Source organism: Physeter macrocephalus, chromosome 18, assembly GCF_002837175.3.
Source record: "Physeter macrocephalus isolate SW-GA chromosome 18, ASM283717v5, whole genome shotgun sequence".
NCBI classification, from domain to species: Eukaryota; Metazoa; Chordata; class Mammalia; order Artiodactyla; family Physeteridae; genus Physeter; species Physeter macrocephalus.
In genome coordinates, this window is record NC_041231.1 from 45,304,187 (window position 1) to 45,316,751 (window position 12,565).

General features: G+C 50.1%; 1 protein-coding gene across 1 annotated transcript in view; it reads left to right on the plus strand.

Moving 5' to 3' along the window:
- The first annotated feature begins 281 nt into the window (after nt 1–281).
- FYCO1 (FYVE and coiled-coil domain autophagy adaptor 1) overlaps nt 282–12,565 on the plus strand; it is a 58,598-nt gene continuing 46,314 nt past the window's right edge. The window contains exons 1-6 of the mRNA XM_028479502.2: nt 282–436; nt 4,090–4,180; nt 5,139–7,550; nt 8,607–8,699; nt 9,404–9,522; nt 11,674–11,841. Of these exons, the coding sequence (XP_028335303.2) occupies nt 4,151–4,180; nt 5,139–7,550; nt 8,607–8,699; nt 9,404–9,522; nt 11,674–11,841 (2,822 nt within the window). The 5' untranslated portion in view covers nt 282–436; nt 4,090–4,150. The remainder of the gene's footprint in view (nt 437–4,089; nt 4,181–5,138; nt 7,551–8,606; nt 8,700–9,403; nt 9,523–11,673; nt 11,842–12,565) is intronic.

The following is a 12,565-nucleotide window of genomic DNA, read 5'->3' on the forward strand; positions in this document are numbered from 1 at the left end:
GATTTAAGGTTTCTCGCATTCATTTGGAAATAGGTATGATATAAATAATAAACAAATAAGCATCTAATTCATTTCAGTAATTTCCCGGAAGAAGAGGAAACTTATTTGAGAGTTATGTGCTCCTACAGTGAAAATCAAATTAGGGTGTATGTGTATGTGTCTGTCTTTAATTAATTTAGTAATCTGAGTTGGAATTTGATGAGGCAGAGCCTTACTGGGAGGACTGATTAAATGCACTCTTCCCTTTCTTTATGTACTCCTGTACTTGACCCCTTTTTGTGTTTCCCTGCAGTGACTGGTACTACGCAAGGAGCCCCTTTCTGAAGCCAAAGCTGAGCTCTGACATCGTGGGCCAACTCTACGAGCTGACTGACATCCAGTTTGACCTGGCATCGAGGGGCTATGACCTGGATGCTGCCTGGCCGACGTTTGCCAGGTACCTTGAGGAATTAACTGCTTGGTTGAAAAGAGGGAAAAGAGATGTTTGAAGTTTTGAAGATTGCCACTAGTCTACTCAAAGCAGTTTTGCTTGTGCAGTAAATTACCTGTAGCTTTGCAACTCTTATGCTTGCTAATTTTACAGACTTGGTTGAATCGTGACTAGTGATAGCATCTGGAGGCTCCAACCTTAAACTAACCTAACTGGCCAGGTGGCATGAGTCAGTGGAGACGCATAATGTGAAACCCAAGGTTTTCAGATGTGTTAAGGGACTTGGTGTGGGAGCGAGGGGGGAGCAAGTGGGCTTTTCCCCGGTGTGTTCTCATAGATACAGTTATCATGGAGGCCAGTAAGAGAGGGGGCGAAGGCTCGTCCATGTAAGGGTTGCTGGAAAGGTTGCTTTGCTGTGTTTTCTTTTCCTACACCAGTACGGCACTCACACACCGTCCAACTGCATCCTCACAACCGTTCCCAGGAGCAAGGTGCTGAAGAAACAGGCCCAGAGAGTGGAGGGACTTGCCCAGAGTCCCACACAGCCGGCAGGCAGCAGGGCCAGGGCCAGGGTACTAGACTTGAGTTAAACTCAAGTCCAGCATTCTTTGTTTTGTTTTGCTTTCTGTTAATAAGGTGGTGTTTTTTTGTGTTTTTTTTTTTTTTCCAATTTTTGTATTTCTTATTAGGGAATTCTTTCTATGGAGGAAAAAATAGTGACTATAATGGAACCCATTTGCCAACCACCAGGATTTAAGAGCTAACATTTTTGCCACATTTACTTTGTGTCATTTTTAGAACTGTTCAATTTTAAAATCATTTCAGACTTACAGAAAAGTTGTAAAAATAGTACACAGTACTCATTCACTTCGATTCCCCAGTTATCAGTATTTTACTACAAACGTTTTGATCATTCTTTCTCTCTCTCTCTCTCTCTCTCTTGTTTTTTTTTTCCGGCCATGTCACGTGGCATGTGGGATCTTAGTTCCCCGACCAGGGATTGAACCTGCACCTCCTGCAGTGGTGTGGAGTCTTAACCACTGGACCGCCAGGGAATTTCTTATCATTCTTTATCTTTATGTAAACATGTTGGTTTATTTCCTGCATCATTTGAGAATAAGTTACAGACCTGATTCCCCTTTACTCCTAAGTACGTCAATCGTGTATTTCCTAAAATCAGGGACATCCTTTCCTAAAGTCAGGGACATCTATATAACCTCAGTACAATTGTTAAAATCACAGAACATTGATACAATACTGCTGTCTAATCTACAGACTGTGTTCAAATTTTAAGAATTATGCCAGACATGTCTTTTATAATCCAGGATCACATGTCAGTGAATTGTTGGGTCTCTCTAGTCCTTGTTCATTTGGAACAGTTTCTCCTCTTTGCACAGACATATTTGAAAAGTACAGGCCAGTTATTTTGTAAAATGTTCCTTAATTTGAGTTTGTCTAGTGTTTTCTCATTATTGCTTTCAGATTAAGCATTTTTGACAGAAATACCCCAGGTGTTGTGTCTTCAGCACGTTGTACCCGGAGACACAGGATGTTGGTTTGTTTCATTACTTGCAAGGTTAACCATGATCATTTGGTTAAGGTGGTGTTAGCCAGGTTTCTCCTAAAGTTACTGTTTCTCTGTTTGTAATTAATATGTATCTTATGGGAAGACATTTTGAGACTAGGTTTTTATCCTGTTTCTTTTAAATCTCCCTCCTGTTAGTTTTAGCATCCGGTAAATCTTTCCTGAATCAGTTACTATCATGGTTACCAGAGTGATTTTCTGACTCCATCATTCCTTCTACATTAATAGTTGGCATTCTATTGTAAGGAAGATCTTTTCCTTCTTCCCCCATCTATTTATTCATTTATAGCAGTATTGACTCGTGGATTCTTATTTTATTCAATAGGTTATATTCTGTCACTGTAATTATTTTAAACCTTAAGTTGCCTTATATTTGGCCAAAGTCCCTTCAAGCTGGTTCTTGTGGGATTTTTTTGTTATGTCTGATACTTTTTTTTTAAGAAATAAAATATTATAGATCCAAATAAAGCCCCACCCTACGACCATCCTTTCTCCTTTTCTCCCTTTCTAGAAGTAATTACAACCCTGTAGTTCATGCATGTCATTCCCAAATATTTTGTGTTTCACTACATGTGCCTGTAAATATTACATATGTATAGTTATATTTTATATATGTTTTTTTTTTTTTTTTTTTTTTTTTTTTGCGGTATGCGGGCCTCTCATTTTTTTTTAAGAAATAAAATATTATAGATCCAAATAAAGCCCCACCCTACGACCATCCTTTCTCCTTTTCTCCCTTTCTAGAAGTAATTACAACCCTGTAGTTCATGCATGTCATTCCCAAATATTTTGTTTCACTACATGTGCCTGTAAATATTACATATGTATAGTTATATTTTATATATTTTTTTTTAATTTGCTACATTGATTGAATCATGAGATGGCTATACTTTTGCAGGTTGCTTTTTTCATTCCACATTGTTTTTGAGATTTTTATCTGTGTTTGTACAGGGAGTTCTATAGATGAGGAGTAGGGCTGGCAAACGACGGCCCACAGGGCCGTGTTTAACACACCTTCATTTACCTATTGTCTATGGCTGCTTTCATGCTACAGTGGCAGAGTTGAATTGTGACAGAGCCCATAAGGCTTGCAAACCAAAAATATTCACTGTCTGGCCCTTTACAAAAAAGATTGCCAGCCTGTGGCATAGAGTGTTCCATTGTGTGAGTAAACAGTTTATCTGTTTCTCTAGTGATGTGGAGTTAGAAAGGTTCTGCTTTTTCCACCATGACGGTGCTGCCAAGAGCATCCCCACATGTCACCTTATGCACATATGTGACTGTCTTTCAGGTAGATACTGAGCAGTGCAGCTGTTGGGTTGTGGAGACTAACAAGGTTTAAAATGCAATAATTGTAGATTAAGGCGAAGATTCTGGTCATTAAGTAAAAGTGTGTTTCGTTTGCAATGACTAGTGCCATCAAATAGAACTTTCTGCAGTGAGGGAAATGTCCGGTGTGAACCAGAAGAGGTCTTCCAGCCACATTACTCGTGTAACATAACGTAAAGCAGTGACCTCAAGGCCCGAAGCACAGCGTGACCTTTATTTACCAGATTGACTGTTGCTGGTTCCTCCCTGGTAGACAAGTTACGGCTGGCATTGAACATTCTAGGAAAACTTAAACTAAAAACTGGGAAATACTATGTTCACTTCGTTCTTTTTTGGCAGTGAGAGCAAAGCCATCATGCTTAGACTTCAACAGCGGAGTCCAGCTGCTACGACCAACCTGAATGTGTGCTTTGGTGGAAATTGTTGGACTTTGCCTTCTTAGTGGACCTGGGAGGGCACTGGCGCTACCACCACCTGGTTGCCTAGTGACAACCAAGGCCTCACCGAGAGAGAGAGAGAGAGAGAGAGAGAGAGAGAGAGAGAGAGAGAGAGTGTGTGTGTGTGTGTGTGTTTCCTGCTCTGATGCAGGCATGTCTGTTTTGTGGCCCCACAGGAGGACCCTGGGCACTGGCTCTTCTGCTTACCTATGGAGAGAGAGAGAGAGAGAGAGAGAGAGAGAGAGAGTGTGTGTGTGTGTGTGTGTTTCCTGCTCTGATGCAGGCATGTCTGTTTTGTGGCCCCACAGGAGGACCCTGGGCACTGGCTCTTCTGCTTACCTATGGAGACCCCCCAGCCGAAGCTCCAGCATGAGCAGTTTGGTGAGCGGCTACCTGCAGGTAATGCCAAGAAGGCTGCGGACTCCCTCTCTGTCGTGTCAACCAGGGCATGTTCTTGCCCCTCCCAGTTCAGGGGATGTTCTCAGATGCCTGGTGTTCCAACCCGAGCGATATAACCCCTCAGTCCTACCCACTGTTTCCTCGAGTCCAGGTTTTTACAACCAAAAGGAATTTAGGCCTTTTAAAAAATAAATTCTTTTAAAAGCTTTTTAAAGTGTTTCAGAAGAAGTGGTTTGGCACTGTGATTAAAAGTGGCAAGGTCAAATCCTGACTGTCACTCGCCCGCTGTGTGACCCTGGGAAGGTGACTTACCCTTTCGAAACTTGAGCTCTCTCATCTGTAAAATCTCATAGCAGCCTGTAAGGTGGTTGTAGGGAGTAAATGAGGGCACACGCGCACAGTGCTTAAGGGCTTGGCACAGGCTAGTGCTCAGTAAACGTTAGTGCGTCAGGTCAGTTTCATTCATTTTGTTAGAAATGTGAATGTATCGTATAGTTTAATCGGAAAGAACACTGAAATTAATCAGCAAAGCAAAATAAGACTAATCAGTATAAGAAGCATTAAGGGTAGCATTTTTACCCTATTTTGTGATTTAATTGCAACAAGAATTGTGGGTACGGTGCAATGGGTAAGCAGTAGTTTACATATAACATCATTTCTCTAAGAGCCAGCATCCATTATGTTACCAAAGCTACAGGAGGCTGAATGGGAAATGCAAGTTCTGAGTCTCAGTGGAGCTCACACGTGTGGCGTTGCGTCATATTTTAGGATTTGCTACTGACCTCCCCTGGCAGATGCTTTGAGCAAAGGGGTTCCGGTCCTTTGAATAGCTCGATAGACTAACCTTAGGTCATGTAATTGCTGTATTTTTACTTCTGTTCTCATTAACTTCTAAAGTTTTGCCAAGCAGCCATGTAGCTTCATCCCCAAGCCGCTTGTTTTCGTGTTCCCTCCCCAGACTCAGGAGATGGCCTCCCACCTTGACCTGAGCAACCCCTTAAACCACGAGGCACTGGAGGGCTTTGACGAGTTGCGGCTGGAACTGGACCAGTTGGAGGTGCGGGAGAAGCAGCTGAAGGAGCAGATACAGCAGCGGGACAGAGAGAACCAGGAGCTGAGGGCGGCCGTCAGCCTGCATGCAGAGCAGCTGCAGGCAGAGAGAGAGGGGGGCCGCGCCGCCGCCGAAGACAACCTTCGCCTCGCCGGTGTGGTGGCCGCGCTCCAGGGGCAGTGGGAAGTCACCCAGGCCACACAGAACACTGTGAAGGAGCTGCAGATGTGCCTGCAGGCCCTGGAGCTGGGGGCCTCGGAGAGGGAGGAGGATTACCACGCAGCCTTGCGGCGGCTGGAGTCCCTACTGCAGCCCCTGGCTAGGGAGCTCGAGGCCACACGTGACTCCCTGGGCAGGAAGGACCGGCGCTCAGCTGATGTCCCAGACCAGCTGGGTGCAGCCGAGCAGAAGGCTGACGTGGCACTGGACGCAAAGGGGCGACAAAAGCGCATCCCCAGTGACTCGCCCCTGGAGACTCAGGAGCTGGGGGAGAAGCTCCTGGAAAGGGAGAGCACCTGGGTCCAGGAGCTCACCAGGCAGCAGAGCACCCAGCTGGAGCAGCTGGCCAAAGAGCTGCAGCTGAAGGAGGAGGCCCGGGCCAGCCTGGAGCGCCTGGTGCAGGAGATGACCCCGCTCCGGGAAGAGCTGTCCAGGAAGGGGCAGGAGACAGCCCAGCTCCAGCATCAGCTGCAGGAGTCGTTGGCCCACCTGAGCTCCCTGGAGGAAGAGCTCGCGGAGGGGAGGCGGGAGGAGCGGCGGCGGCAGGAGGAGAAGGAGCTGCTGGAGCAGGAGGCCAGGTCCCTGACGCGGCAGCTGCAGCTCCTGGAGACCCAGCTGGCCCAGGTGAGCCAGCACGTGAGTGACCTGGAGGAGCAGAAGCAGCAGCTCATCCAGGACAAAGACCACCTGAGCCAGAGGGTGGGGACGCTGGAGCGACTTGCTGCGCAGTCAGGCCCAGATCTGCCCGCAGCGGCTGAGGAGCACGAGCCCCTGAGCCCCACCCTGCAGCAGGCCTGTGAGAAGCTGGAGGAGGAACAGAGGGGCCTGTGGGAGGGACAGGTGGACGATCCCAAGATGCAGGGGGCCGGCCAGGAGAAGAAGCTCCAGCAGGCCAACCGGGAGCTGGAGAAGGAGCTGCAGAATGTGGTGGAGCGCAACCAGCTGTTGGAGGATAAGCTTCAGGCCCTGCAGGCTGACTATCAAGCGCTGCAGCAGCGGGAGGTGGCCATCCAGGGCTCCCTGGCCTCCCTGCAGTCAGAGCAGGCCAGCATCCGGCACATGGGAGCCCAGATGGAGGCAAGCCTCCTGGCTGTGAAGAAGGCCAAGGAGACCATGAGGGCCCGTGTGGCTGAGAAGGATGCTGCCCTGCAAAGCAAGGAGGCCGAATGCCAACAGCTGCGGGAGCAGGTGGAGCAGTGCCGGCAGCTAGCAGAGGCCCGGGCTGGGGAGGTCAGAGCGCTTGAGGACCAGTGCCGCCAGCACACCCAGCTGATCGAGACCCTCACGGTAGACAAAAGCCAACAGGGGTTCAGCCCACCTCAAGACCATGCGTCCCAGGAGCTAGCAGCCCAGCTGGCCCTGTCTCAGGAGCAGCTGGAGAGCCATCAGGGGGAGGCCCAGAGACTTCAGGCTGGGGTGCTGGACCTCCAGGCCAAGCTGCAGGCAGCCCTGGGTGACCGGGAGAAGGTGCAGAGCCAGCTGAGTGTGGCCGAGGCCTCTCTGAGGGAGCACAAGGCCCTCGTGCAGCAACTGAAGGAGCAGAACAAAGCCCTCAACAGGGCCCACGTCCAGGAGCTGCGGCAGTGCTCGGAGTGTGCAGGGGTGCTGCAGGAGGAGAGGGCCGGAGAGGCCCAGCGGAGGGAGGAGGAGCTCCAAGTAGTGTGGGAGGAGCTGTCCCAGGCCAAAGGCAGCTCCGAGGAGGCCCACCTAGAACATGCTGAGCTGCAGGAGCAGCCGCACCAGGCCAACACGGATATGGCTGAGCTCGGCATCCAGGTCTGCGCGCTGACCGCAGAGAAAGAGCCGGTGGAGGGGGCGCTGGCCCGCGCCATGCAGGAGCTCCAGGATGCCAAAGAGGCAGCCTCCAAGGAGCGGGAGGATCTGGAACACCAAGTGGCAGGGCTGCAGCGAGAGAAGGAGAGCTTGCAGGGGAAGCTGAAGGCAGCTGAGGAGGCAGCTGGCTCACTGCCTGGCCTGCAGGCCCAGCTGGCCCAGGCTGAGCAGCAGGCCCAGAGCATCCAGGAGACTGCACGTCAGGAGCTCGACACCCTCAAGTTCCAGCTGAGCACCGAGATCATGGACTACCAGAGCAGACTTAAGGTAACCCTCACCTTGACCGTCTGAGCTGCACCTGTCTCCTGCGGCAGGGCCTGGTGGGTCCATGAGTGGTTGGGATGCACCTTCGGCCAGGTGGCACATGAGGGCCCAAGAATGTCCTGGGGGCCCAGGCCAACATGGTCTCATCCTGGTGTCATAGCTCACAGCATCCTTCTCCCTGCAGGAACATGTTAGGGACACAGCATTGGAGAGGGATGCCTTAACTCAGACGTCTAAATTTAAGGCCATTACAGACAAGTTTGGCCCACACAGAATTTTTTTTAACTTAGTAGCCAACATTTCAAGAGCAGGGTGTTTAGAGATTCAGTTTTTGGACTTCTTTTGAAATCTTGGGAGTTCCTAAAGCGTCTGCTCTCATTCCTACGTGGCAGCAGTCAGCAGGAGCTGGGTGGGGACTGCCCACTTTCAGGAAGCGTGCATCCTCTGCTATTTTCCTTGTACTCATTTATGTACTTGTCCAGCCCCTTTTGGCATGTGAGTTCCTGACTGCCTCGAGTCCTGTCCCTGGATTCTCTGTCCCTTCAGGTGCCTCCTGATAGCAGAGCAGTTGTAGGAAACCAACTCAATTCATTTTCACAGAGCCCTTGGGATAGACAAGCTTATGAGAACAGCGTTTACCGTGTGTCTTGAACTGCAGAGAAAAAGGGTTAAGAGTGAGGACACAGGCAGACGTCTACAGGGCTTTGGCTTCTGATGTGTCTGTTTGCTTCTGGGTCTGTGCACTCAGACCACTCCTGACCTCTCTCTTAGGCAGCTATTGCGTTCCCACAGATGTGTCTCCCACCTTGTGTCACCCCACCCCTTGCAGTTCCGTGTGGCTCATACTCCACCCTTTCCTTGGCAGAAATGAAATTCAAAGTTTGGGGGCCAAGCTAAGTCTCTTGGCTTGACGGGATTGTGTTACCAGGGAAGGACAAAGTTTATTGAGTTTGGGAGAAAAAGAGAGGTAGCTTGTTTTTACCCATTTTGGGGGAATGGGGCCAAGGGAGTCTCAGAACAAGGACCCCACTTTTCTGATCCCTTTCTCATCCTCTCCAGACCTCCAGTGAAGAATGCAGGAGCCTCAGGGGCCAGTTGGAGGAGCAAGGTCGGCAGCTACAGGCCGCCGAGGAAACTGTGGGGAAGCTGAAGGTAAGCCTGGCCCCTGAGGCCCAGGGGAGGTGCTCCTGTGAGCCCTGAGCAGCGGCCGGCCCATCCCCATCGTTCGCCTGGTCATTCCACTCCCAGGGTGTGGGCCTGTCGAGGAAGGGGATGTGGCTTGGCTTTCATTGGACCATCAGAGAGGCCTCCCTGCAGGAGTCCCAGTGCCCTGGCTAAAGCTGCCATCAGCTCACCTTTGTAGACAACCTGAGTCTGTGTCATGGCTCTTCCACTCCCTGGACACCTGGCTAGAGCTGTCAAGTGTGTTTTTCACCGCCCTTGTGTTTTATGGAAAGGAAATAAGTCATCCCCCTCTGCAGATGTTCTCCAAGTCAGTGTTTCTGACGTGAGCCAGAGCAGGGGTAGGACTGAAACCCGTCTTCAGGGCAGTGACTTTTTTCAGTGACTCCTGTACCCTGCCACCCCACCTCTACCCCGACCCTGGAGATTCTGATACCTGCTGCCCCTCCAGCCACCACAACCGGTTGCAGCTGATGCTTGAGGGACATAATTACAAATGGGAGTCTGTCATACACACACATACTAGTTCATGGTCTCTTGAACTTAAAAACAGAAAAAAGCCCCTCCTGTTAGAAGTGTGCCAGCCAGATGGGGTGGGGAGCATGCCAGTCACTTGATGGCATCTTGCATGGGGTTCTGCAACCGAGCGTCTTCTCCCTCCTGTCCTGTGCCAGGCTGCCCAGGCCGATGCGGCGGAGAAGCTGAGCTGCACCAGCAAGCACCTTGCCGAGTGCCAGGCCGCCATGCTGAGAAAGGATGAGGAGGGGGCCGCCCTGCACCAAGACTTGGACAGGTTATTTACACCGTCCACCCACGTGGCCAGTGGGAGAGTCCTCAAGGGAGGGGGTGTTTGGTACAGTCATTTAGAAAGTCAACCACTCATATCAGGTTAAAGAAGCCCTTTTGCAAGAAAAGCCACAGACTCATAAAGTGCTTATGTCAGAAGCATGCCACAGAACCTTGGCAATCTGCCTGTCACAAGCCTATCGAAGGCTGCAGAGACCCTTTCTCTTAATTCCATTGTCTTATCTGTAGCAGGGCATATTTCAGTTCAGTAACTTCATGCTTTAGTAAAACTAAAATGAAATAAAAGCTGGGAGATAATCATGGTACTACTAACAGCAAACATTTAAGTAATGCCTAAGATGTGGCAGGTACCGTTTTAAATACTTGGTATTTATTTGCCCATTTAATCCTCCCAGTGGTCCTGTGAGGATGGTATTATTATTTATCCCATTTCACAGATGAGGAAAACAAGGCTCAGAGGAGTGAAGTCACTTGCCCAGGGTCACACAGTGTGTAGTGGTGATGGCAGGATTGGAACTCAGAACATTTGGCTCCAGAGTCTTTGTCTCAACAACTACCCTAAAAAATATATAGACAGATAGTTTTGTGTTTTGTTTTGTTTTATCTTAGGGTACTGGTGTGAGAGTATTGTGTGTGCATGTTTTCCCCTCTGTGTGTTTTGACTTGAGTTCTTCATTTCCTCTATGAAATGAGAGGCTGCAGGGTTAGGTGTGAGGTTCTCCCAAGCTCATCTGAGAGTGAGTGAGCGAGCCAGGGAGCAGGATCGGCTTGTCTTCCTGGAGACTGTCTGGTGCTATGTCTGTGGAGAGCACATCATGCTGTCACCCTTTCATCATATATTTTTTTTTAACCTTAAAGTATGGCCCCACCTGTGTCCAACCCCAAGACCTCTTCATCTTCAGGCTTGGGGGCCACCCGGAGTTGTGAGCATCATCAGCCCACTGTCTGGTGATGGGGCCAAACTGGTCCCGCAGGGGATGCTGGAACCTGATTGCATGTGTGCTCCCAGCAAAAACAGACACACCAAATTCTCCCGAGGCTTTAACTTTTCCACCCATCTCCTACTGTCTGCTTCTAGGCCTGGGCCCAGGCTCATTGGGAGATCCAGACCACGCTGGATGTTTAGCAACCTCAATGTACATTTCTTCTCAGCTGACTCCTTACAGAGTTTGAATCCTATAGGACTCTGGCTGCCCTTAGCCAGGTGGTGTTCATGTGACAATTTAAGTAGAACCTCCGAAGTTGGTGGCATTTTTTTTAATGCTATAACTCTGTGGTTGTGTGTGTGTGTGTACCCGAGATCATTTTGGAGGACAGTGCCTGGTAAACAACAACCTCCTGACAACTTTATACTGGACATGGAAAGGCTGGATTAGATACAGATTAATTAGTCTTGCACAGCCCTCTGTTTTAATGGAGCTGTTATGAATGCCTTGCTTTATAAGGCATCCTTGGAAAACCACTGCCTTAGGGGACAGGTGAGCTGAAAGAGAGATGGGCAAGGGCTGGAAGACCGTGGTTCAGCTGGCCCCTCTGCTGCAGCTTGAGGCTCCGAAGCACCCAGAACAGGATTCCTTAGGCCTCAGGGTTGTCAGGTTGAACGCCTCGCAGTGTAGATTGAGTGCCTGCTGTGTGCCCCATGCCAAGCCCCATGTGTAGAGTCCCAAAGACACATGGAAGATAGGCGCTCCTCTGTGTGGTCATCTCCAGGAAGCTACGCCTCTGTTCTTTCTCTCCTGGCTCCTTTTTCCTCTTGTGTGTACCGCCATTACCAGCCCGTGTACTTAACCCATTGGGCTCCTCTCAGAACCTCAGTCTCTGCCCGAGAACCAAGTGGTGCAGAGTTTGATGCACCTGGGGTGCTCCTAGTGACCTGAGGTCAACCTCCTCTCCCAAATGTCCCTTGTATTTGTTGTGAGGGGTAGTGGTGTGTGAAGAGTTTGGGTGTGTGAGGGAAGTTTTGAAGGCTTAAGAGAGTGTACAGCCTGTGAGTGGGGCAGTGCCAAGGGGCTCCCCCCATGAAGGGGAAAGACTGGTAGGGCAGCAGGACCCCCCATTAGAGGCTTGGGTTAGCCCAGAGGCACCGGGGAAGCTGAAAGTAGTGGGTAATAAGGAAAACTTCCTACTCCTCCACCAGGACCCAGAAGGAACTTGAAAAAGCCACGACAAAGATCCAGGAGTATTACAACAGACTCTGCCAGGAGGCGACAGACAGGGAGAAGAATGACCAGAAGATGCTTGCTGACCTGGATGACCTGAATAGAACCAAGAAGTACCTGGAGGAGCGGCTGATAGAGCTGCTCAGGTGAGTGTCAAACAAGGGGCCAGGGGCTCCCCACAAGCTTGGCTTTTCTTTAAAGAAATGCAACTGTTATTGAAAGGACCCTTCGAGGGAAATGGGCCCCTGTCTGCTTGTGTTCTGTTGTAAGCGCCCACACACGTGAACAGGGTCTGCTCCGGCCCTTGGCAGCCTTGCACCTGGTCCGTGTTTTCTTATTGCTATGCTAACTGTTTTCAAAATCTCCATGTGCTCAGCCACAAGAGTGACAATCAGAGATGTTTAATATCCTCAGGGACTTCTCCATTCCCTTGTCCTTCTCTCATGAGCCCTTTTCTCCTTCTCTTCCATCCCACTCTCCCCAGCACCTGGGCCCCCAAACTCCAGTGCCTGCCGGTAGCAGACAGTGATGTAAATGTGTGAACCGGCCCAGGACAGGGGCTCTGAGAAACAGGAGGACATGACCTGCCCTGCTCTTGCTGACTGTTGCCCAGCAGGCATCGAGTCCAGGGTTGCCAGGTCACCTTACTTCTTAAGAGAAGGTGGAAATCTGGATTTTTATGTGAAATTGGCCTGACTCTTAAATGTTGACAAGTCATTCAAAAAGTTTTTAGGGGGCTTCCCTGGTGGCGCAGTGGTTGAGAGTCCGCCTGCCGATGCGGGGGACATGGGTTCGTGCCCCGGTCTGGGAAGATCCCACATGCCGTGGAGCATCTGGGCCCGTGAGCCATGGCCGCTGAGCCTGCGCGTC